At 37.7% G+C, this 26,875-nt stretch overlaps 2 protein-coding genes and 1 long non-coding RNA gene across 7 annotated transcripts; 1 reads left to right on the top strand and 2 right to left on the bottom strand.

Annotated features, from left to right (window-relative positions):
- Nucleotides 1-1,116: 1,116 nt before the first annotated feature.
- LOC136240141 (serine/threonine-protein kinase dst2-like) lies at nucleotides 1,117-10,911 on the bottom strand. The gene is made up of 9 exons (XM_066031023.1): nucleotides 10,752-10,911; nucleotides 3,400-7,044; nucleotides 3,296-3,346; nucleotides 2,594-3,237; nucleotides 2,361-2,534; nucleotides 2,170-2,312; nucleotides 1,376-1,464; nucleotides 1,275-1,316; nucleotides 1,117-1,226 (listed from the first exon to the last, which is right to left on the bottom strand). The coding sequence occupies exons 2-9, from the start codon at nucleotides 7,016-7,018 to the stop codon at nucleotides 1,201-1,203; spliced, it is 4,788 nt and encodes a 1,595-aa protein (XP_065887095.1). The 5' UTR covers nucleotides 7,019-7,044; nucleotides 10,752-10,911; the 3' UTR covers nucleotides 1,117-1,200.
- On the top strand, nucleotides 10,407-15,194 carry LOC136240187 (uncharacterized). Its single transcript, XR_010693718.1, has 3 exons — nucleotides 10,407-10,895; nucleotides 12,009-12,152; nucleotides 14,493-15,194. It is a non-coding gene; the product is annotated as an uncharacterized lncRNA (long non-coding RNA).
- Nucleotides 15,062-26,381, bottom strand: LOC136240137 (uncharacterized). Of its 5 annotated transcripts, XM_066031019.1 has the most exons (10): nucleotides 26,218-26,367; nucleotides 18,069-21,629; nucleotides 17,943-18,014; nucleotides 17,147-17,883; nucleotides 16,910-17,092; nucleotides 16,712-16,857; nucleotides 16,570-16,661; nucleotides 15,390-15,409; nucleotides 15,317-15,359; nucleotides 15,062-15,252 (listed from the first exon to the last, which is right to left on the bottom strand). In XM_066031019.1, the coding sequence occupies exons 2-10, from the start codon at nucleotides 21,571-21,573 to the stop codon at nucleotides 15,212-15,214; spliced, it is 4,839 nt and encodes a 1,612-aa protein (XP_065887091.1). In that variant the 5' UTR covers nucleotides 21,574-21,629; nucleotides 26,218-26,367; the 3' UTR covers nucleotides 15,062-15,211. The 5 variants fall into 5 exon arrangements, with proteins under 5 accessions (XP_065887091.1, XP_065887088.1, XP_065887087.1 ...); XM_066031016.1 differs by having other exon boundaries at nucleotides 15,317-15,409; nucleotides 26,254-26,381; XM_066031015.1 differs by having other exon boundaries at nucleotides 15,317-15,409; nucleotides 26,218-26,366.
- Nucleotides 26,382-26,875: the final 494 nt, after the last annotated feature.

Genomic DNA, 26,875 nt, shown 5'->3' with positions numbered 1-26,875 from the left:
ACACCAGCACCTTAAGCTTGCACAGGGTATTTATTACTTTTTGCAACACCGAAGGCAAATTCAAAAAGTGTAAAGCGTCATATGACTTCTTTTATTGACCAAAGAATGTTGTTCTATAGTCCATATTAGGAATGATAACAGTAAACAACCACCATAATTGGAGTGAATTATACATGTTTGTGGCTAGAAGCCATACCATGCTCTACGCTTTTCACTCTCCAATGTTGCAAGAAGTAATAAATCCCCTGTAATCAATCACACAATCCTAGCTATTACTTGAACCAAAAGGTATATAATATATAGTCCATTATGACTGAATTCATAGAGGTTTTTTAAAGCTAACATTTCATTGGTTTCTGATTTTCGAGGTTTTGTGGTGGTAGTACAAAACGTGATTTGGTACCATATGCATCCTGACAGGAATGTCTACTATAGGATGGAGTTGTACTAGTTTGTAACTTTATATGTAGTATAACAATTCACTGACATGTACTTTTCAGTGAAATAAGACTATTTGACAGTTCACAATGGACCATGTGTACTGTATATCACAGACTAGCTCCAGACTATATCACAGACTTGGCTATACTTTTGGATAAGTTTTGAGGGACATGAATGGACTGCTCTCTATAACTGTATGACAGGAAATTTTTTGGAAGGAAAAGCTGACTAATCAACATTTCATCAGCTTTGATGAACTGAATATTGATGAAAATCAAGAAATCCGACATGTTCTTTTAGGGATACTTATTGATGTTGTTTGATGAATTTAACTGATTCATCAAAATGTCCTGCCGTATGGCATGCGGAAAACCTTACAAACATATTGACCCTGTGACCCATGCCCTCTGTATAATGAATATACATAATTTATAATCCTCAACTCCTTGTATGAAGCACATGAACACGCATGACTTCATAATAGCCTTAAATATTTCAAGGGGCAAATTTTTTTGAGATTGAGCAATGTTACCTAACTTTAAATTTTTCGCGGATTTGCAAACACTCCCAAATATAATTATGGAGGTCAGGTCAAAACATAAAATTTTCACTGGTAATCACCAAAACCACAAAATCAGCAAAAATTTCCCCCTCTAAATATTGAGGCTATAATGCTTGATTATAACACAGTCACTTTTAAAAAAAATTGAATACACACCGAAATTGTATGCACTTAATAGCACCTAATGAAGTAATGAACTACTGTGGTTTCTCTTTCAACTTTTCTGTAACACAAAAGACATAATATCAACAGCCAGTGACCATAAACATACCTTGATTATGTGATCCTACAGCTTCATTACTACTCCCCACATCTATCAGTGATGAACACACACCCAACATGAACATCACCTCCATACAATATTGTGGTTACCTTTAGTAGTAGTGTTCACACCAGACTGTAGTAGTATGGGAGGATATGTACCAAGCTTAGCAAATCTTGATTTGAGACATTTAGGAACACTACATGTAGTAAACAAACACTGATGAAGGTTGATGCACAGTATAATCAACTGCTGTCGTGTTAATACAATCCATGTGAACTGAGAAAAGAATGCGGTCTTGCCAGATTGTCATTATCAAAATAGATTCAAGCGGTTTACTTAATTGACATGACAACACAATGTTATAGTTTTTTGCATTTACAGATGTTGACTACATCCTTGCTGCACATAGTTGGTTTTCGCATTGTGACTTCATGTACCCTGTTTCTTTCAAACCATCAAAGGCATTCCTACAATGTTTGATTCTGACTAATTTTCATCTCATTCTTTCAGGTGGGTTACCTCTAGGTGTGATAACAATTGGTCTTGCTTTTATGTGACAATTGTCCATAAATTTATTTGATTGGCACCATATTAGGTACATAGATTTGTCTATATGTACAGTGTACAAAATTTCAAGGTAGTCAAATTGATGAAAAAACTTTAGTCATACGTATGTAACGTATCTCTGGATACCAAAGTAATTTCATTCAAATTTGGCATGTGGACCATCCTACCTGACAGGCAGTTCCACTGTAAGAAAAGTTCTATTCAGAAAACATACCACAAAGCTATGCATAAAGCAAAAATCACACTTTTGCTATTCCTGTAAATATCACGCTGGCACTCTTTTCTCAGCTGCATGTCACATGATAGGTCTTGATATCTTCCTAAACTATTTTACCTTTCCAGCTCAATCTGAGGTTCTTCTACGCTTGCTCCTTGTAGCTCAAAGCAACAGGACAGAAAGGCACCAGGATGAGAACAATGAAACTTAAATGAAAACTTTGCTGAATCAATTTTGTAGTTGCCTGTAGTCTCTTCTTCCTGTTACACACAATGGTATATAAAGGGGTAAAATCATCAGTTACAAACCTCAGTGGTATCAATCAGAGGGCTCACATCCCAGTCAGTAAAACACTCGCACTCATTGGAGCCATCACATGGAAGTACACACTTCAACTTGTCATCACACACAATCACTTTTGTCCCCACAACTTCTGGATACATTTCATTCTTCTGGTAGTAAGTCTTCCTGTATGTGTCCACCTAATGTGGAAATAACTCAGCTACCAAATTACCAACAAACAGACTAACTGGCTCTATACCTTAAACAATTCTGTGGGAATATTCTGAACACAAAATACATCAGCTCTGAAGGAGACAGGAAGAGTCTTCAGTGGCCAAAACAGCTTTGCGATGTAACATACAGGGACATCAACTGACTTGTACTGTACATTTTCTTCACCAGGTTTATTTGACGCAATGGATTCTGACTGTGATACAATGGCCACTATAGCTGGTCTCTGTAACCTGATCAACCCATACCCTGGAGCTATTTCAAACTTGCTTTGACCAGGTTGAAGCTTGTACCTGGGACCTTCACAATCCTCACATGTTAGGAACCTCATCATGGAGTGATGTTGGGGACTAGCAAACACTGCTGAATGAGGTACTACCACTGCTATGCTTCTCTTCAACATCACATCACTTCCACTACCCAGCCACACTACTGCACTTCTTAGCTTACAATCTTCAGGTAGATCAAATGGTCCACTTGTTGTGGCTCCCATGTGAACTGTAACCTTCTCACCATCATCAATAGCATTAGGAGGAACTACTACTGATATTTTGTCAACCGAAGACTGAAATGTTCCTCCTTTGTGATCAAACTGTTTAGTGTGGATAGGTCCAGTGAAGGAGACAGTAGGAGGATGAGTTGTAACAACTGGAATCTCCTTAAGCATATTGTCTGCATAAAATTTATAGCCCAATTAGTACTGAAATCACCACAAGACATAAGTTAATACCTTGAATATGAGAAATATCATTTTTACTGGCTGCTTTCTCATCTTTATTATCTATAAATAAAATACAATATAATACGAGAAGGCCAGGAGATAACAAGACTTACCTAATACATTAAGGGATGGGATTAGGGTGCAGTTCTGACAAACATCAGTTCCCCCAGCTAGTCGAACATTTCCTGATCCTCCAAACAGGAGTAGTTCTAGTGTGGGAGTCACTACCACAGCTGAACAATGTTGACACTCTACAGCTTCACTCATCTTCCTCCATGTGTCTGTTGTGTCCTTCATTAGAACACAAGTCACATCATCTTCACTACCACTAATACTGGCAATGATCATCGGTTCTCTGTTCACCTCTACTACACTAAAAGGATGGAGATTTTCATCAATATCATCAGCTACCACCCGCACTTCAGTCCAAACTATGTCACCAGATTTTTCTGTAATAGCAGACACCAACTTTTTGCAACTGCTTCTCAAAACCTTATCATTTCCAATAATGTATACATCATCTCCAACTATACTACAAGACAAAATTGTTGATAACGTAGGACTACCAGCTTCTGGTAATGTATACCACTCTCCTTTGCTAGTGTTGAGAATCTCCACCACTTTCACAGCTTCTAATAAATTGGATCCTTCTTTACAGGCATATCCTCCACAGACAATCATCCACCTCTCACCATAACAACACACACATGGCAGTATTCGAGGAGTTGGGACAGATTCACTGAACTTCTTCCATTGCTCACCTGATACTTCCTCACACAACACATACACGTTCCCAGTCAGAGTGTTCCCTTCAGCTCCACTGACCAGTACACACTGACCATTCACACTGGCTACACCTCCCAACACTACTGGACTAGCTATGGAATCACACCTACACTTTGATGTGTGGAAACAGAACATCTCATCACCTCTCTCTAAGGATTTCAGGTAAGAATTTAACTCTTTCCCATGAGGACTAACCTCCTGGTATCCTCCAGTCACAAATACCTTATCTTTAACAACAGCTGCACTTGGTTTAATCCTCCTAACAGGAAGTGATAAATATGGAGACCAGTGAAGACTGTAATGATAGTAACCGTAGCCCCCACTAGAACTCTTCTTCTCTAGTGATTCAATGTATTTAGCCTTGTCCTTTAGCTTACTTTCCAGTTCGCGACTGGATTTGTTGAGTGAAGTAGTAAGCTTCTTATTTTCTTTTTCTAACTCTTTAATCCTCCTTTGAAGTTGCAAATTGGTTTCATGATATTTCTGAAGATTTTCGTTCAACAAAATAAGTTCTTTTTCTTTTTCTCTGAGCAAGCCCTGATACTTCTGCAGGTCTGCTTGCAATAGAGCATCAACATTTGACTGTACTTCCTTAGTGGTTTTCAGCTCTTCTTTATGTGCTGCTTTGTAGCTTTCGAGCTCTTTTTGTGCAGCTGTGTGTAACTTTGCTGTGTTTTCTAGCAACTTCTGAAGATTTTCATTTTGGGATTGCAGATCACTAAGTTCTTTATCCTTGACATCAAGCTTTTGTTGACAAGCATTTAACTGAGGATGCAGCTGTGATAATCGCAATGACTTCTCATCAAGCTGCACCCTGTTCATAGATTTAGCATTAGACAACTTTTGTTTTAATTCTGAAATCTCTTTCTCTTTCTTTTCTAGGGTTGTAATATATTGATGCACCTGCTCTACTTTTTGAGCGTAGCTCTCATTGGCAACTTGAATGTCCTTAATATTTTTATTAAATTCGGTAAGATGATTGTTACTAAGCTTATTAGCTGCTAAAACTTTTTCTTTAAGCCTCTCTTCCTCTTGTTCTAACCTTTGCTTCTCTGCTTCTAACTTTTTTGTGAGATCTTTATCTGCACTTTCAGCTTTGGCTTTCCAATAATCCAATTTTTCTTTGACTTTTTGCTCTGTTTCTTCTTGTAGTTTCCGATTCATTTCCTCTCCTTTCTTTAACTTGCATTTTAGCTCTTCATTTTCTTTTTGCATCTTTCTCATGTTTACAGTCATGTTCTGTGTCTGACCTTGAAATTCCTTCTCTTTATGATGAACAATACTTTCATTACTTGGATTGTCATTGCCAGTTGATTGCTCCATAGACTTTTTGTTACCAGGCTGTTTGTCAATATTGGTGCTTTCTAATGATTTGCTATTTTGCTCAGCCTGCTCTAGCTTGGACTTTAGCTCCTTGATTTCCTTTCGATTGCTTTGCAGGCTAGTAAAATAATTTTGCACTTGTTGATTTAATTCTTCCTTCTCACGGACAAGACATTCCTTATGGTTAGATAACACTTCAACGTTCTGGATGAGTTCTGCTTCCCTTTTCAAATGAGCTTTTAACTGACTATCTTCTTGTAGCAAATCTTTTTCTTCACTTTCTTTCTTCAGACTACTATAACTTTTCTCCAAGTTGTTCAGCTTAGCCTTTAAAGCCTTGATCTCTTCCTGCTTCTCTGTCATATCTTCTTGTTCCTGTCTTAACATGGTACTCAAACTCATGACAATTTCACTGTCAGATTGAAGTGACATGTCTCTTTGAAGTTTGTCATTCTGAGATTTTAACTGATCAATTTCCATCTGTTGATTTTGTAGGCTCACCAGTTGCTCATTGTTGCTTCTCTGTAAACTAGTGATTTCGGTATCTTTTGCTACAGTGGAGATGTTGAGCTCATGTACTTGTGACTTATAGAGCTTTACTGTTGATTCTAACTCTTCTTTTTTTGTGGACTGAGTGTCAACTTCTAGGATAAGGGAAAACTTGTCTAATTTAGAGTGCTCCAAAAGTGATTCTGAGCAATGTTGCTTAAATTCTGGCTTTGAACAATATTCATCTATCCATGTAAATACCCTTGCAGCATCTGGTCTGTATTCTGGATCATCCTTTAAACAAGCTGAGACAAGATAGGTCAAGTGTGGGTATCTCTCCATCTTTGTCATGTACTTTCCTCTCCTTTTGTACTCAGAAATTTTCAAAAATACAGCGTCATCCAAATTGGATGCTTCAAATTGATTAGTTGGATCAGGAAACTCTTGTGTTACTGTATAGAGTATGACACAACCAAATGAAAACACATCTAATTTGTCAGTGTAAACTGGATTGTGCTGTGTTGCTTCAGGAGGCATATAAGCTAAAGTCCCTGGCACAGTGGACATGCGTTGTGTTGTGATGGTTTCTAATGCTTTAGCCAAACCAAGATCAGCTATCTTAGCATCTAAATTTGTACTTAACAAAATATTGTTAGCAGTGAGGTCACGATGAAGTATTGGAGGATCCTGACTATGCAAATAGTTCAAACCACAAGCAACATCTTTCAAGATATGAATTTTGATAATGTGAGGGATTGATGATCTCTCTGATAAAAGTGAAGCAAGACTTTTCCACATTCTCTCCATGATTAGTATAGGAACACGTGATCCCTCCCTAAAGTGTACTCCTATAAAGTTCACTATACTGGGATGTCTCAGTGTGCTAAGAACATTGACCTCCTTAACGAAGGACTGTATAACTGTATTAGTACCAATACCATCCACCATCAAGTTGTGGTGGATTTCTTTGGCTACACATTCCTTCCCACCATATAATGCATTATAAATCACTCCATAGCTACCACGACCTATTTCAAACTCAGTTATTGTGATATTTCTAATTATAGAAAACTTTGCAGAATCCCACAACTGCTGTGATGAACTGCTACCAAGCAAACTCCAGAGAAGAGACATGGTAACACTGCATGTGCTGCCTTGAACTGCAATTAAAAAACTGATATCATGTACCATGTCATTGCTAGTACTAAATAGTAGGATCACCTAGCTTAGTGAAATGGAAAAGTTGGTATTGTTTTGTCAAACAGACATATTGCTGGTTTATTTTATCTTAGCCTGTATACTTTGGCTGTAATGGCATCCTACATGTTAATCTAAAAAGTTGCCTAGACCTTGTATTAAGGTGGTTCCCCTGGTTTTCATTTAGGAGTCAGTGTTTATTTGAGCATGGAAACATTCATGGAGTTATGGCCAATTATCTGCACAAAAAGACCCAAGATTCTGTCATGCATCTAGGGTAAACTGCTTATGGGAATAGCTTCAAAAGAAAATTGTATGACCATCATAGCTCTCAAATCTTTTGTGGTGTAAAATGAATACATTGAGAGCACAAGGAAAAACCAATGCAATGAAAATTGTGGAGTCAAAATACTCTAATAGAACAGTCACATAGTAGCAAGAAGTGCATGAACAAAATTAATACTGAAAAAAGAGTTTGAACCAAGGACCAAATTCCCAATCCCTGAATCACCGTTGTCAACTGCCAGCTCACTCTTAAAGTTTACCATAAAAATTATAATTTTAAAGATATAACATATACCAACAGAAAATCTAGAACATTCTATGCGTGTTCTATTAGAAGTCCTTAAAAATGTATTACAAAAAGTAACAGAAGGTCAAATAAAATCCACAATACGAAACTTCTGTCTTTCATAATCTCTATTGTGTCTGTATAGATAAAAAGAAATTGGATAAAAAAGCACCAAAGTCAAGTTTATGGCTGGCTATTGGGGAATTTACAATGCAACAAGCCACACAAAGGTGGTGGCCAAGAAATGGCTACAATTGATGTTATTTCTAATCATCAGCCATTTCTTGGCTGCCACCTTTGATTTCACAATTTTTTCACCCAGGATTTTAAAGGTCACACTCTTATTTTGCAGCTTTATTATTTTCTTTTTATTGCATGGATATCATGGATATCATGGATATATTTACCATAGTGTATAGTAACTAGAGCTGGGAGATAATTTAGATAAAACGCTTATCGAGATATGTAAATGCATGACCTATCATTTTATTTGTTGAGATAATAGTAAATCTCCGTAATCTATTGTATATCAACCACACTTAGATGGAAAGCTTGTGTAAAAGTGTCGAATTAGTTGGGGCAGTGATAAAATTACTGACTTAATTGAGCACTACATGACATCAAGTCGACAAATACGTATGCAAACTGTACACTAAGTAGTAGTGCCATGCATTATCGAGATAATATAGATTATTGAGATAAAATGGTTGTCACTTATCAAGAATTATAGGTTTTACTATTATCGTACAGCCCTAACAATAACTTGATATGTACGAGTACAGTGCTCCCTCGATTATCTGAACACTTGGTTATCCAAACAATGGAAACGATGGAGTATTGTATCTAGATGTATGTTCTATTAGAGTACTTGAATAGGTTCTTTGTATATAAATGAATGGGCTTTGATTATCCCTGAATTTTCTGATTATCTGAACATGTATTGGTCCCAAGGGAGTCAGATAATGGAGGGAGCACTGCATAAGGAAAAATTAAGAATTTCAAGCCCAATTAGGGATCATAGAAACAAGAGAGGTCGCCTACACCTGCAGATGTACTAGTGGACATGGCCTACACCTGCAGATATACGTACATCACTGAATTAGCGATTAAATGTCCACTAGTATATCTGCAGGTGTAGGCGACCTCCCTTGTTTCCCTACTTTCTTAATTCTTCCTTATACTTGTTTGCTTACTTTGTTGTAACATTTTTATGCTGAAGCGACGTAAAAAATCCTAGTTCATGGCATTAGCCATTGTCGAGTTACGCTTGTCTGAAAGCATCAGTCACTCAGTCAGTAGAAAATTCAAAGAAATTAAAATGTCATAACAACGTTTTGGAAGTGTTTCAGGTTGTACTGAAGACACTTTTGGGTTTGGATTACATGCTTTGGGGGAAGCACATTCTTGGCTAAACTAAGTGTTGTAGGTAGAAAAGAAAGTATCACAAGGTTAACTATGCTATAAAGAATAGCCTCAGCTAAATAATATGCCTTCACATAACTTCTTTGGCAGGTTTTTGAGATGGTACTTTTTGGCAAAACGGGAAGCACATTTACCCTGTGATTCTAAACAGTTCGCTACACAATTTAAGCTACAAAGTCATCAAATAATGCTCTGTAGACTGGTCTGGGTGCAAATGGCATAGCATACAGGGTTTCGGTGTTTTCCTTCAATGTGTTCAAGCCATCACACCTCGCGTTCAATTTCGCTTCTACCATTCACACAATAAGGCCACATAAACTTAATTATTAGTTTCTCACCCTTGCCCGCATGGCCGTTTTTCTTACCTCATCAAGGATTTTTTATACCACTGGTGGCTGAGTGTAGCTATCCAGCACCTTCTAAAGTTAGTACCTTGCTAAGAAAACTACATTCTGAGTCATTTTGGCTAGCTAATTCAGCTATATAGTCAGTAAAAAATAAAACAAAAATCCACACTCCCGCACTGCTATTTTGAGTATAGGAGGATATGATTAAGTTTATGTGGACTAAAGAGCCAATTTGCTTTAAAATTTGCTGTCAGCTTCCAAAACGTTTTCAGAAAGAACCCTTTACCAGTGGTGAGTCTTTTTTTTTCCCCAGAGAAACTTGTCTTGTTATTGAAGGGGGTGCGAAACCAGCCTGTAACCAGTGGCACTTACTAGTTTCCAATCCAGGGGGGTATAATATCTATGGTGCAACCGAGATCACTGTACAGCTTAACAGTCACCAAGTTGAGACGACTATAAAACATTTATTCCCGCAGACCTGCAATGCAACACTCTTAATCGGGTCTACACTGCTGATACGTAATTTAAAAAAAAACAACAACAACAACTTCACACCGTGATTATTCTGTGATAGTCGGCATAAGCACAACTGAGCCGGTGTGCATCGATTCCAATTAATTGTACACGTGTGTTTTACACCAGTCAGTTGTATCATAGATACTAAATACATAATGGATTGGAAACGCAATACATTTTACGGTTACGGGCTCGATACGGTCACGTGATGACATTTACGGGGCACAGCAGCATTTTCAATAGGCACAATACATTTTTGTCGAATTCGCCCAGAGTTTTCTCGAAAACAGGTGTCTTTTTTAATTCGTTCATCCTTTTTTTAGCACTCTCGAAGGTATGAACTTTTCTTTAGTATAGCATGTATCGCTAGACTTGTTTTCACAAAGCCAGGAAAACCCCCACAGCCACTACCGTCATGTAGCCATTCTTTCGCTTCGCTTACGGAAAGTAACTGCTGTACAGTCACAAACCAATAAATAGCTGAATCATTTAGCAATGATTTAACGCTTTATAAAACCTGTAATAGTAGTTTGAGTGTTAAGAACAACTGCAGTTTGTACACTTGGTAACGTTGCCATAAATCACGTGACCGTATCGAGCCCGTAACCGTAAAATGTATTGCGTTTCCAATCCATTATGTATTTAGTATCTATGGTTGTATTCAGGTACTGGGAGTGGGAGAAGATTTATTCAAACCATCGTACTACTCCAACTTGCCAGTATTGTGATCTGGCAGCCGGTGTCAGGACATGACTGAAACGGTTTCACTAAAGAAATATTTAAGCCGGCACTGACAAAGTTGAACATGACTTACCATAGGCGATACAGCTCGAGATGCGGAGTACTTGACCTTCACGATTTCAACCTGTATTCTCAGTGCCAGCGTGTATCGGCGTGGCAGTAAAAGACCAGTCAGCAAATCACGGTTGCCTCGGCGTGTCCGCTATTAAAAGTACCGGTAGGTGATGTCATCATGCAAGTTCACGCCCCACCCCTATTGCAGTGCACTGCATGTAATTTGTTATTATTGTAATTTACGCGTCATGACATGCTGGTTCACAGAAAGTGACTTTAGAAAAATTTTCTGTAGGTGTTTTGTCACTGTTGGTTTGCAAATTAAGCCTGTGGTATCAATTTATATAGCCAAAATTTTTACAATGCAATCTCAGACAACCACACTGCATGGGTCTGGGGGTGAGACTAGGGTTTTGACTGCATGGGCTATAGCTGTAGAATTAATAATGTTGTGCAAGTTTTCTTTTGGTGGTATTAATAGCTATTGTATTGTCATGCCGGATCATTACTACAAAGTGAAATACACTATAGTTAGTCTTGGTATGCACCTTACTGATCCAAGTGGCTATGCCTATATAATATCCATACTGCATGCTGTAAGCAACATACAGCTAAATATTGTTTCAATGCATGACAACTATTATTACCTCTAGAATTGTCTGTTTATGTCAGAACACAACACCATTAATAATTGGCATTTGATATTAAGTCCTTTATCTAGCTATTTTGTTTACTCCCGGTTAGGCATTGTGTGGAGAGTGAATTTCACCGTCACACCATGAGTTTAATATAGCATAATTTTACTATAATCCATAACACTAAATCCTGTCATCATCGTCATTATTTTTAGAGCTGTACAGTGACCAGCACTGAATGTCTTACAGCAATTTATGTTGCAGCCTTTGGACTAATAAACAGAAATGGAGACTTCAAATACTTAAAATCTAGCTACTATTTAAATACCTATAACCTATAGCTACTATAGCTATAGTAAGGTGAAACAGAAAATGGGCCAAAGAAAGAAAAAAATCCCTCCAACCCGATTTGAACTGCAGGCCGCCTATTGTATAGTCAAGTGCCATGCACACACACACACACACACACACACACACACACACACACACACACACACACACACACACACACACACACACACACACACACACACACACACACACACACACACACACACACACACACACACACACACACACACACACATGCACACACAAACACACACACACACACACATTATAACACAATTGGATATTTTCAGGTTTGGTTTTGCTACATTTAGCTTATACCACAGTGAATACACAGCAAGTTTACATCATTGTAGTGAAATATACTGTTGACACTTCTAGTGGACACTTTGCGACCATGAATTATACTGTTATATGGAGATTGTCATTTTTCAGAGGTAAAATTTTATTTAAAGAAGTCTATCAACATGCAATTTTAGTTTATAGTCTGTCATGATACCTCAGAAACTGTCCTTTATACAGGAGTTAAATGTTACTGAGAGTAACAGTATTCTTTACATGGAAATCACTGCTTTATAGTATAGTAAAAATTAATGTAATGAAGGTCACTACTTTTTGTAGTGACTGTCACTATATATTATGCTTTCACTACAACGTAGTGAATTAAAATGTAGTGGACATCACTATGTACATTGGTAGTGACGTGACCTTCACTACTTTGATAATTCACTACATTGTAGTGAATCTAAAAGTAGTGAAGGTCACTACATAAAGTAGTGATATCCACTACTTTGTTTTTACTGTGATGCAGTCTCCTCCAGGAGGACTATAAGACTTTCTTAATTAACCATGAATTACCGTACCAGTTGTCCTGCTTTATAATGCATATATTTACAATCTCAAGGTGAGTGTCTTGATCATCAAGCTAGGTGTACACATTTTAACTGTTTGTTGCTAACCAGAATCTGTAATATATAGTATAAGGCTTTTGTCTGTGTATGACTTGGCAATCATGCAGAGTACGTACATATTGCAGGACTTTTAAAGCTGTCATCACTTGGCAACTCTACGTTAACTTTGTTGCTGTAGAATATACTATGCACATTTTGTTCAATCTCTACAGAGCACTGAATGCATATAGGTGTAGAGGAAACTTGAGCCACATTCCTGCCAAAAACCACATGCACACAAACAGCCACATAGCATTAGTATATAGAACTGTTAATCTTAAGGTTTAGAGTTTGATTCCTGCTGTTGACAAATTGTTTCTTCATGGTTGCTTAGCTATTCATTGTGATTGTCAGAATTTACTCTGTTGTGAATGATCCAAAATTTTAATTCTGAATACAAAAATTATATACCTTCAAATTCTACTGATATGATTATATGTATATATATCTAATGGGCTACTATACACTTATGTGAAAATCAATGCTATGGCTATAAATTATATGCTAAAGTAGGTATTTTAAGAAAGTGCATTTTATACATATAACATCTCATTGCTTGCATGCATGGTGCATGTTTTGCTCATGGTTTTATGGGAGAGTCATTCTATAATACCATCCACATGCTTGATTATTACCAAAAAGTTCATTTGACATTGGTCAGGTGTGCTTGTGAAACTTTGCATAATTATAAAGGAATTGTTTCAAATACTAGAGTAAATTTAAAACTGTAAATGTATCTTGTATAATAGGCAGTACAGCATTGGTATCTGTTCTACATGTAGGAACATTTCAGATTCCACATTATCCACAATAGAATGAAACATTAAAAATCAAATCCTAAAGTGGAGCATGCGATATGCCACTTTTAGATTTCTGCAAGTGAACTTCATACCATCATGCAAAATGATGTGAACATGCCAGTTACCTAAACAACAGAATGGCATGTAAACTATGTGGCGCTATTCCACTATGAAGAAACATGTAACAAGATCAAATTGTAGCAAAAAGGAATGACAGTAGCTTTAAGGCAATATGCATATGTTTGCAGTGGCTGCAAGCAGAGGTTTAGGCAAAATTAACCTTACACACAGGTGCACACTTCCTGACATCAAGGTTAATTATTTAGACAAGTGGGTAACATGTATAAAAGTTACAAAAGAGAAGGCATTTACTCTAATAGAACACACGGGACAAACAAACGTGCATCCAATTGCCCACGTGCTGTGAAGAAGATGCTATGAACTTACTACGAGAAATATGCACCAAGATAACTTATGTTAACATAAATTTATGCCACTGGTGGGATTCAAACTCACAACCTACAGCAACCACTACAACCTCAGGGAGGTGTTGTCATGTGCGTGGTTTGCAGTGGAGAACTGAAACCAGTAACCTCTTTATGTATTGTATTATTATACGTAGCATACTTCAGAATAGTATTATATACATGATTTTTGTATAATTTAGCCATTATTCTAAGTGATATATACTATAGGGGTGAGACAAAATTAATATCAAATTTTAAGATATGAAAATTCTTCAAATTAACGAATGAATTAGCAAATTATTCTTTAAGAATTTTCTGTATAACTAGGTGCTCAAAAGGGTCAAAATCACTTTGCAATTGGTTACTATACTACAACTTATTATAAAAAGTTATATCCATGTTCTCTGTCTTTAAAAGATGATAGTTTAAAAAATGACAGAAGCTTTTCAAGATTAAATTTTATGTGTAATTGTCTAAAAATGAATATTTAATGATTAACAATATAATATTTTTTAATAAATATTTGTAATACTCATTTCAGTCTTAACATATATACACAGGTTGGCAAATTATGATCTGACAACATAGTTACAGCCTTGATCTGATCATGAGTACTAAACAATTATGGGAGAAATAAAATGACAAAGAAAAGATGTCTCTATGCTAACACTTGAGGCCATTATCTTCTCATAGAGATGACAGACTGTTGAGTTGTGTGATATACAGTTAAATGGGCTGACACTTTCTGTAATTTTTTAACCTTTTGATATGATGATGATTTTGGAGCAAGAATATTTAACATTTGACCTTCAAGCAGAGGCAAAAGTGTTTGACAATCTATCTGTTTTGACACAAAACTTCAATATCAAATAAAGCTTATAAATCATGGAATAATTCAATAATGCCGATCATGTTTCTACCGTCACATGCATTACACTTGCAAATGTGAAATGTATTGTGAGGTTTTATATACTTGAACATGCCAATGAATGGGAGCTGCACATTTTAAAGATACTGCCATGTGCTATTTGACATGTATGGATTCATCAGCCATAATATGGGAACACAAAGCTGTCCCATTCATGAAATTTAAACAAGTCCCCAAATATGTGTGTCCACTATTACAGTATTTCATGATTAATTTCAATAGTCATAATGTTCAGGAGTCATAACTTCACACATATAGTGATGATACTTTAAGTGTCACTCTTGAAAATGCAAAAAATGTGTCAGTCCTATTACTATATGTACAGAAAATTAAATTTAACTACTACCAAAATTATAACAAATTCTTTATTTGATGACTGTCCATCACAGGCCCTATATCAATGGTATGATAAAACAGAACATGAGTAATATGAAGGACACGTAATGGATTGCTTACCTTCCTCCTCTTGAGCATTCATCTCATGACCATTCATCTCATGACCATTCATCTCATGACCATTCATCTCATGGGTGTAATGTTGCTGCTCCACTATAGAAAACAGAACAGTTACACAAATTATGCACATACGTAATGCTGGACTCACTACTTTAAGTTCTTATCACACATTTTAAAGGGGCAGTACACCAAGCCATACAAGAGCTAAAGCTACAGAAGTGCAACAAGAATTAAGTTTTGTTGCCTGAAGAACATGACAGCTTAAGGCACAGAGGGCACACATTCGTAAAGACACATGCCACTGGTGAGTTTGTTATTACGGTGTGAAATTGTGGCTGTATGTTGCTTTAATTAGCCTCCAGCATTGTGAATGTGGTCAGGCAGGCAGGCAGGCAGGCAGGCAGGCAGGCAGGCAGGCAGGCAGGCAGGCAGGCAGGCAGGCAGGCAGGCAGGCAGGCAGGCAGGCAGGCAGGCAGGCAGGCAGGCAGGCAGGCAGGCAGGCAGGCAGGCAGGCAGGCAGGCAGGCAGGCAGGCAGGCAGGCAGGCAGGCAGGCAGGCAGGCAGGCAGGCAGGCAGGCAGGCAGGCAGGCAGGCAGGCAGGCAGGCAGGCAGGCAGGCAGGCAGGCAGGCAGGCAGGCAGGAAGGCAGGCAAGCAAGCAGGGCTGGCAGGCAAGCAGGCAGACGAAAACTTGAGTTTAAGCAATTAAAAAAAAAACTCTATCCGGTCACCTGTAAGGTTTACTTGTTAGATGTCTCTAGGATGATTTATAAAGGCATCACAGTGGAGGATCTAGAAATTTTCAGAGGAGGTTTCAAGTGAGGAAGTTTTCAATAACTGTCAGGGATGGATCCAGACTTTTTGAAAGGGGAGTTCCACTCTGGAATTGCAACTTCAGTATAGCTGTAAGTCGAAGACCAAAAAAAGTTAACTATCTGCTGTTGAACGACGTAATGCTGATTTCAAAGGCAAAAGTATGAATTTGGCCAGTAGGAAAAATCCTAATATAATACACTATGTATAACTCTTGGTGATGTTATCACCCACACGATTGCGAATCGTCACCCACTCGAATTGTAAATAAATTAGGGGCATGTGCTATTTTCAGAGGAGGTTTCAGCTGAAACCAATGCAACCCCCTGTATCCCCACTGCATCATTTTAGGTGGAGTGTGTCATTTTTGGGACAATCCCTACTTATAGAGTACTAGTGTTGTTTGATAGAGGTGCTGTATGCATCAACTTTTTAAACATACCAGCAGTTTCCTCATAGTGAATAAGCTTTTGTAAAACAAAGGGAACTGCATTATCAGGAGGGTGATATCTCTTTTGAAGACAATCAGGTACCCTGTTATATAATAAACAGAGATTTTCCAAGGATTAACAAAGAAAGCTTACTGATCTACTGCATTATTCATAATCCTGTCAGCTCCTCGAAACTCGAAGCAACAAATGAGATTAGCCTTGGCTTGAGTACAGTCAAACTTGAATGAGAATTTCATTGGGTCATCTTTATAATTACAAGTATCTTTTCCTATAGAAACCTATATATGCACACACCATATAAATGTTATTATAGTAATATCTGAAGCTTACTTCACTGATGTCATTCATTCGAGTCACGCTCCAACCAGATAAACAGTCACACTCACTAGAGCCACTACAAGGGAGTACACACTTCAGTTCAGTACCATCACCATCAACCATAAACTCTGTCCCAACAATTTCTGGATATGCTCCGTTATCTTCATAGTAAGCTTTTCTGTATAGTGTGTTCACCTGTGTAAAAAAGTCAATATACTTGTACTGTACACTGTGTACTGCCACCTATACCTTATACAACTCAGTGGGAAGATTTTGCAAATAATAAACATCCACTCTAAAAGAGTTCAGTATTTGTCCACGAGGCCAGAACAATTTAGCAAGGTATCGAACTGGTGGCATTCTAAGTGTCTTCCCCTTTGGAGAACTACGTTGTCGATGCACTTTTAGTGAACTAAGTGAAATATCTTCAAGAGTATCATGGAATTCATCATCATCGGATCCATACTCTTCTTCAGAGTGAACTCCTTCATCATCTAAACTGAAGTCAGGACCAGCCACAACAGCCACCATTACAAACTTGCTTAGTTCAATCCATCCTCGTTCTGTGTCAATATCAAAGTGATTCATGGAATACCTGAACTTGTACCTGGGACCTTCACAATCCTCACATACTAGGAACCTCATCATGGAGTGATGTTGGGGACTAGTGAACACTGCTGAATGAGGTACTACCACTGCTATGCTTCTCTTCAACACCACATCACTTCCACTACCCAGCCACACTACTGCGCTTCTTAGCTTACAGTCTTCGGGTAGATCAAATGGTCCACTTGTTGTGGCTCCCATGTAAACTGTAACCTTCTCACCATCATCAATAGCATTAGGAGGAACCACTATTGATACTTTGTGGACTGGAGACTGAAATGTTCCTCCTTTGTGGTCAAACTGTTTAGTGTGGATGGGTCCAGTGAAGGAGATAGCAGGAGGTTGATTGATACTAACTGGAACATCTTCTAAAATATTATCTACCAAAAATTAAAGTATATGAACACAGAGATATTAACAGCTATACATCTTGGTTTACCTTGTGGAACTAATGTATTGTTGTTCTCTGAAGAAGTAGGTTTTTTACTCACTTCAAGCATTGGCAGATTATCTATTGAATACACCACCAGTTGTAATCAAAAGTTTTTCAACTACAACTACTCACCATACAAACTAAATGTTGGGATTAAAGTGCCTTTCTGAGACATATCACTAGCACCTTCTGCAGACATCTTCTCAGATCCTCCAAACAGGAGTAGTTCTAGTGTGGGAGTCACTACCACAGCTGAACAATGTTGACACTCTACAGCTTCACTCATCTTCCTCCATGTGTCTGTTGTGTCCTTCATTAGAACACAAGTCACATCATCTTCACTACCACTAATACTGGCAATGATCATTGGATCTCCATTAACATCTACAACACTGAATGGCTGGCAGAGTTTACTTAGCTCTTCTACATATATATCAACCTCAGACCACAGTGGCAAGTTACTTTCTGATGTTTTTGCAGAGGTTGTTATCAACTTGTTTGAGTTACTACTTAGTATTTTACCATCTCCAATGACGTACACATCTTGGCTTACTACACCACAGCACAAAACTGATGACACTTTTGGGCAATGCTTCTCTGATAGTTTGTACCACTCCCCTTTGGTGATATCAAAAATTTCCACCACATTCACAGCTTCTAATAAATTGGAACCTTCTTTACAGGCATATCCTCCACACACGATCATCCACCTCTCACCATAACAACACACACATGGAAGTATCCGAGGAGTTGGCACAGGTTCACTGAACTTCTTCCATTGCTCATCTGATCCTTCCTCACACAACACATACACATTCCCAGTCAGAGTGTTCCCTTCAGCTCCACTGACCAGTACACACTGACCATTCACACTGGCTACACCTCCCAGCACTACTGGACTAGCTATGGAATCACACCTACATTTTCCTGTGTGGAAACAGAACACCTCGTTACCTCTCTCCAAGGACTTCAGGTAAGAATGCAACTCTCTTCCTTGAGGACCAACCTTCTGGTATCCCCCAGTTAAAAAAACTTTGTCTTTGATGGTAACAGCATTGGGTCTGAATCTCTTTACAGGTAGCGACACATAAGGGAACCAGTGAACATTGAAGTAATACTGTGAAGACCGTCCATCACAACTTTTCTTTTCAAGTTGTTCAATATATTTCATTTTTTCTTTAATACTAACTTCCTGATGTTTGATTTGTCTCTTTAAAAGTTTCTGAGCTTTGGCAGAACTTCTTAGTTCATTATCCAATTTCTTAAATTTTTCTTCAGATTTCTTTGCTAAATCAGCTTTACACTGAGCTTCTTCCTTCAACAAAGTACTAACCTCGCCTTGACCAGCTGTGCGAGACTTGTACATTTCAACATCTTTACTTAAACCATCCAGTTGACGTGTATACTTTAAATGAAGTTCGTTTAATTCATCAGCATGTTCTTTTTTAAGTAGTTGTAGTTCTTCGTCTTTTCTTTTCAGTGACTCTTCTTTGCTTATAAGATCACTCTGAAGATTTCTCTGCAACTTATCATTATTCTCCACCAACTTATGAAGGATTGTATTGTCTTCTTCCAAAGATTTCAACTTTTCTTCTCTAGAGTAAAATGATTCTTGCAATTCATTAAGAGAAGATTCCAGTGTACTCAAACGATAAGACTTTTCTTCAAGTTGTTGTTTCTGTACAACAGATTTCTTCTTCAAATCAGACATCTGAGCATGCACAGCAGCTACTTTTTCATGATGAAGCTTAAAAGTGTCACTATACGTCATCTGCTGCTGTTGCAGCTGTTGATGCTTAGCTTCATTAATCTGTTGCAACTCCAAAAGCTGCTGATATAAACGTGAACCTGGATCAGTCACACTTTTAACTTGGTGAACTGGCTGAACAACTTCTTGCTGCCTCTTCTGGTTTACTTGCTTTAACTCTTCATATTTCTGGCTCAGTTCTGTGTATTTCAACTTGTAATCTTGATAAACTGAAAGGTTGTGAACTGCTCCTTTCAAATTACCTTCTTGCTCTTCCAGTTTCTTTTCCAACTGTACAATGACAACATCTTTCTCAGCACATTTCTCTTTTAAGGCCTCAGTGTCATTTTTGTACTCAGTTTCCAATCTATGTTGCATCTCTGCAAGCTGCAGTTTGTAATTATCTTTCTCCCTTGATAGATCAGTTTTAGCTACAATCAATTCTTTTTTGTGACTCTCTGCCATACTGCTGATACTTTGCAACTGGTTTTCCAAATTTATTACCTTTTGTTTCTCCTGAGAATGATAGCGCTGTTCATCTTTCAGTTTGGCTTGCAAAACTTCAACTTCTTGCTGCAGTGCTGCACACTTCAAGTCAGCTGCTTTTATCTCTTCTCGTTGTGCTTTCACATCTCCCCTTAACCTATCCACTTGGCCTACATAAGTGGTATTCAACTGTTTGTTAATCTCATCTTGTTTAGCTAGGTCTTTTCGTAATGATTCTTTTTCTCTTTCAAGACCAAAGCTAGTCATTTGAATCTGTTCAAATTTGCTTTTTGTATCTTGAAGCCGAGATTCTAGTTCTGTTATGTATTCTTCTTTTTTGGCAACATAATCATCATTCCTGCTCTTCTCTTGGTTAAGTTCGTCTATTAACTTTTTCTTCTTTTCCAGCTTACTCTCCTGGGACTGAAGCAACCGCACCAAAGACAGTTTGACTTCCTTGTATTGCTTAGATACAACCTCTGATTCAATTTCCAACTTGTTGATATATTTTTTCAATTCTTCACAAATTTCAGGTGCACTTGGCCTACTAGAAGATGCATCTTGCAAACACTGAACTGCTATTTGTTGTAATAAACTACTGCTGCTAGCCATCTTGTCAATAAATTCCTTCCTCCTATCAAATTCGGAAATCATCGTGAATGTATTTGGAGCATCCATTGATTGCAAATATTGGTCAGTTGGAGTAGGAAACTCTTCAGTAACTGTATGAATAATAGTGCAGCCAAATGAGAACACATCCAACTTGGAGTCATATGTTGGTTTGTGCTTTAACGTTTCTGGAGCCATGTGGGCAAGATTACCTGGAGCAGTGGAAAATTTCTGCCCAGCGATTTTATCCAAAGCTTTAGCCTGCCCAAGATCTGCTATTTTGGCCTCCAAATTCTCTGTTAATAAAACATTGTTAGCACTCAAGTCACGATGAACCACTGGCTTCTTTTGACCATGCAGATATTGTAAACCACAAGCTACATCATAGAGGATGTGTGTCTTGATCAACAATGGTAGTTGGTTGGGTCGCTCTTCAAGCAGGGTGAATAAATTCATCCACATCCTCTCCATTACTAGTATGGGTACATGTGACTTGTCCCTAAAGTACACTCCTAAAAACTGTACAATACTGGGATGTTTTAGTGTACTTAGTGTATTAATTTCTTTGAAAAAAATTTCTAATGGTGTAGAAACATTATTGTGGCGACCTTGGTGAGGCTGATTTAAGTAGGGGTGCATCTCCTTAGCCACACAAGGTTTACCATCATACAGTGCAGCATATACAGTACCATATGATCCTCTACCAATTTCATGAGGTGTAATAGTGATGTCTTCAATGATGGAAAACTCGGCAGTCTCCAAAAGTTTAGGCTTATTCGATCCCCACCACGGCATTACTAATTAATACGATGTCACCAAACACCCTTCACTTGATCAATATCTACGTCTACCTACATAATAACAATAGTATATAACATCAGCATTGTACAGTAAGTTTACATGCTAGTAAGGATAATTACAAGTTTAAGGTATAAGGAAAACTTAAATAGTAGGAATCATAAAAATAAAAAGCGATGAAACATGGGAGGTCATCTAGACCTGCAGCTATACTAGAAAGCATTTAAATCATACTTCAGTCATAAACAGCCTGTCAGTAATATAGCATGACTGAAGAAATTTCCATTAGCATTCTCATTACTTTTCATTGTCATGATCCCAGCTCAAATCTCTATTCGTGGCAAGAAGGTGCTAAATCTCTCCTCGTGGCAAGAGAGGTGCTGTTTAGAATCGTTTGTGTTGAATCCTGTCACAAACGTTGAATTCGCCGCAAACATGCCAAGGATATCGAAGAAACGTAACCCCGAATGCGATGGCTCTCTTGACAACCACAACATCCCTGCAACAATTGGTCAACCTACCAGTAGAGGCGCTCGGTCTATATTTGACAGCCGGAAACCTAGCATTAACAGAAATAAAATCCATGGTGACTAAAGGACTACATGAAGTGTTACATCCAGTACAAGGAAAATTGAAAATTTTAAGTAAGGATCATAAAAATAAAATGTAGTAAAATTGCCTACAATTGCAGATATACATTCAGTCATGGCTATAGACTGAAGTATAGGGTTAATTTAATGTCCTCTAGTACCGTAATTCTTTGTATATAAGCTACATTTGAATAAAAATCTATCTTGATTCGACCACTAAATAACTGGTTTCAAATAAAGGCCCGAGTTATCAATGAAGTTTATTGTTAGTTACTTAATTCTTTTCTTTGCTGCTATTTCTTCAAACTTGTTAAAATTAACTGTAAATCCATCTGAGGGATGAAGGTGATATGAATAATCACACAAATAGCTTATGCGAGTCTGTGCTAGTGCTGAAACGATTATTCGGTTATTTGACTATTCGGTCAGTATGACACTATTCGATTTGTTAACACACTATTCGAATAATCGTTAGCACTTTGTACACTGTATTCAGATGGAAAAGCCAGCTTGAAACTTAACATTGTGAATGATGTGATGTATCTATGCTGTAAAAATTCTATTTTAGAAAAGATTGAAATAGCTCTTAGGGTTTACCTTGCTCCATAACAAAAGGTTTTAGTACAAATATAAGCTTAAAGAATAATCGAATGTTCGGTCGATTTGTTCACAACTATTCGAATAGTAAAAATTGCTATTCGTTTCAGCACTAGTCTGTGCGTATGTAGTTACAGTAGGACCTCCATTATCCGAACACCTGTGTGCCAGTTCAATCACAAATGTGTTCAGATAAGTGGATTAGCCATATATATGAAGCCCATTTGTTTATATACAGAGCTGTGTTCAAATACTCTAATAGAACATACACCAGTTGACAAAATACTCTAATAGAACAGTCACTGCTACTGTTAGATAATCAGTTCGGATAATTGAGGTCCCATTTTTCCAATCATTTTAGGCCTTGACTACACTTCTTTATATAATCAACAGGTTCTCCATACTTACTACTGTATAATAATATGTTCTCCCATGACTCAAATTAATTGTTGGGCATCGCTGAAAATAAATGCCTGGACTCAAATAATAAAGGCCTTATTTATTTACAGGCCAGGTCAAAAATACTGGGAAAGAAATAAAAAGCCAGGATTTTTTAAACAAGAAAATACTGTGTATCTGCAGGTGTCAGCTACTTCCCTTGTTTCGCTTACTTTCAATTTCTATGATCCCTAACTGGAATGTAAAATCCCTCTTGTACTGCATCAGTAGAAACAAAAAGCAAGGAAGGTCATCTATCAACAGAGATCCTGTCTAAAAACAAAGATACTCATTTAAGACAAGTCTTTTTGCTGACAATGCAAGGTGTTGATTCACAGCAGCATAATGCAGCTTCCCAGTGGCTGTGTTGGTATTTCATAGTGACTGGGTTGATTGGAGAGATGCTTCTCATATGTGCTGCTCTTACAGATATTCGCGAGCCCCAACTACTCGAGATTGAGAGGTGGTCATTATGCTTTACTTTCAGTCCATCACAGAGTGTTACAAATGAAGTATTTTTCGTGGTGACTGGATTGATGGAGGTGTTTTTCCTGCTGTTCTTTTATAGCGTTGTATAACGGGGTGAACATAACTGATAGTAAAGCATAATGGCTGCTTCGCTTTTGAGTCTTTTGATGCGGTATGTGTGGGTTCACCAGTCATAATGATGTTACAAAAAAGGTAAACAAACAAGTGTAAGGAAAAGAGTTTTAAGTTTGATTAGGGATAATAAAAATAAAAAGTAGGGAGACAAAGGGAGTTGCCTACACCTGCAGATATACTAGTAGACATTTAATTCCTAATTCAGTCATTGGTATAGGCTGAAGTAGTATATCTGCAGGTATAGGCAACCCTCTACTTTTTATTTCTACGATCCCTAATCAAACCTAAAACCCCTAATTTTTCCTTATACTTGTAATTTCCTATCAGCTATAGCACTCTCTTGATATAAGTACGGTACTGCCCAAGTGCAACGTTGCACTTGCTTGCACACGCAACTTTGATCGAGATTTTAAAAACTGCTATTAAGGGGCATGGCAACTGTTTCGCCAGTGAGACGGGGCAGCTGTTTCGTTCATGAGTATCGCAAACTAAACAGTTGCCATGTCCCTTAATTAGCAATTTTTAAAATCACAAGCAAAGTTGCGTGTGTGAACAAGTGCGACGTTGCGCTTGGACAGTATCGTACATTTTGATTGATTTGTACTGGGATAGGCAGCTTGTTGCTGATAATATCCCATGGAGCTGAAACATCACAACTCCAGTAATAAATGTACAATAAAAACATTTAACTAACAGGTACAAGTATACATACATAATTACATAAGGAAGTGGATGTAATGCCAGCACCAGTTACGAATATGAATGGTTATTTTACCGGCACAAGTCTATCATTTAACTGGACTATCAAACACACTAGTTGTATTGAGGCAAACTAGGGTTGGCGTGTGTCCAGCATGCCCTGAGTATTTGACTTTAGGGCACTTGTCTAGTAGTATACCCCGACTTTAGGTACACGACCAGTAGTTTTCCTCGGGTCTCGTACTTTAAGTTTCAGCTTTGGTTTTTACTTCACTCTTGTTATACATAAAAGTTCCTTCAGATGGATGTTTACAAGGTAGAAACTAAGGGAGATGGCTAGCTGCAGTACTGGTGGTACAGTGGTTATGAGTAGAGATGCACCGATAATTGGATCGGTGATTGGATTGGTTGCTGATATGGCAATTTCTACCATATTGGTAATCGGCACAAATGCTCTGGGAACCAATATCGCTGCTGATAGTTTTGCATGGCAAATATGACTGCTATTATTTGCAGCAATGAAAAGCCTTTTTGCTCACTACAAACAAATAGAAAGCCTCTGTATACTATTCCATAAAAGCGCTAAGTTTCAAGAAGCCACATGACTGCTCATGTAAGTACTGCTATTTGTGTTAAAAAATATTCTTACCCAGATCTTCTGAATGCGATAGCTGTTACACTTTAACAATAAAGAAGGAAAGCTAAACTTATAATCTGTGTATAGTAGCCATCTTGATAACAGAGTAATCAGGACAATTGAGCATGTATTGAATATTTGTGGTGCCTAATTGTCTGGGCTGTGTAATAGAGGCCACACCAACCAAAGGTAACCTGGTATAGCTGTGCCTTATAGTTGCATCACTTCTGTTATCTCTAAAAATCATGCATCGTGCAGTAGCTATACACCTGTAATTCTGTTTTACACTATACAGATTATGTATACAATAATCGGATCGGTATAATCAGTATCGGCTCTTTTAGGTACAGATTAATCGGATATCGGTACAACTGAAAAATCCTTATTGGTTCATCTCTAGTTATGAGTATGGATTATGAGTATGGAGGCTTGGGTTCAAACCCCAGCCAGTAACTATTTTTTTGTTTACTTATTGTCTTGCCGGCACTCTTTACAAAAATATACATAAAATAACAAGTAGGTTCAGCCTTAATTGGTTGTCAGCGAAAATGTAAGCACGTAATCAAAAAATTCATTCAGTGAATCACATTTAATAGTAGCTAATTTGGTGCGAGGGGTAGGGAACGGGCCAAAATTGTCTACGAAATTTCAAAGATGACTACCCATATTTCATCTTTCAGAAATATGACTACCCATACTTCATCTTTAAAGATAAATTTTAGTTTGACTCCATAAATTTTTGTTACATCTTTACAGTCGTCAAATTTCATCTTTCAAACTGCACAAATTTCAGGCAATATTTCATTTTTCAGAAATAATTTCAGAGATGATCTACGAAATTTCAGGTCGTCACCTATCCCTCGATTCGGTGGGTAATTTGTTGCATCTTTGTAATTGAATGGGTGTACAGGCTTCTTAACCTCAACCATGAATCACAACTGCACAATCAAATGAATGGGTATGATTATGAATTAGCTACTGGGTCAAAGAAAAGTACAAGCATTAGGCTCTCGGGCGGTAACCGAACCATATAATAAATGACGCTGCACTTCTACAATACCAGATACAAATATTCACCTGTATGAGAAATTTAAATGCGTCAAAAGCTAGTACCTCCAAAACTCGAGCACGCGGTCCAGACTACACCTGCTGCAATTCTACGTCATTCACCAAATCTTGTTCATTCTAAATACAGCCCTCTGTCATGCACTGAGGTTTAAAAGAGAGGTTTATGATACGCGATGACGAAACCGCCGATGACTTAACATTACACAAGGGAAATCCTTAATATAATTCCCTTGTGGTGAAGGGAGTGCTTGTGGGCATCGTGGTGGCTGAAATGTGGTTCTGTGCGTGGACAGGGACTTTCTAGGGGAATTGTCAAGGGAGATGCGGTGTTGCCTAATCATTGTTGACATGACTGGATAGTATTCCACTGGCTGAGTGAGCTAGCTAGTCCTCACTGAGAGTTTTTCTTTGTATTGTGTTGTTTTGTTACTGTTGTCAAGAGTACTTAGCTACTCTTGCTGTTGTATATTATGTTGTTTTCAGTGTTAGCTATTGTACTGTTTTATTGTTTTATTATTTTTCTTGTACTCCGAAAAGGAGGAACAGCATTAGCTGATTGTTGTGAGTTTAAATTATAAATCAATCAGTTAGGTTGGCCCATCATATCAAACTAATGTGCCTGTTTTCAGTAAAAATTACACCACCTCGTACCATAACTTCTGCATAC

The sequence above is a fragment of the Dysidea avara genome, chromosome 12, assembly GCF_963678975.1.
Source record: "Dysidea avara chromosome 12, odDysAvar1.4, whole genome shotgun sequence".
NCBI classification, from domain to species: Eukaryota; Metazoa; Porifera; class Demospongiae; order Dictyoceratida; family Dysideidae; genus Dysidea; species Dysidea avara.
This window is presented reverse-complemented; position numbering and strand designations above follow the sequence as displayed.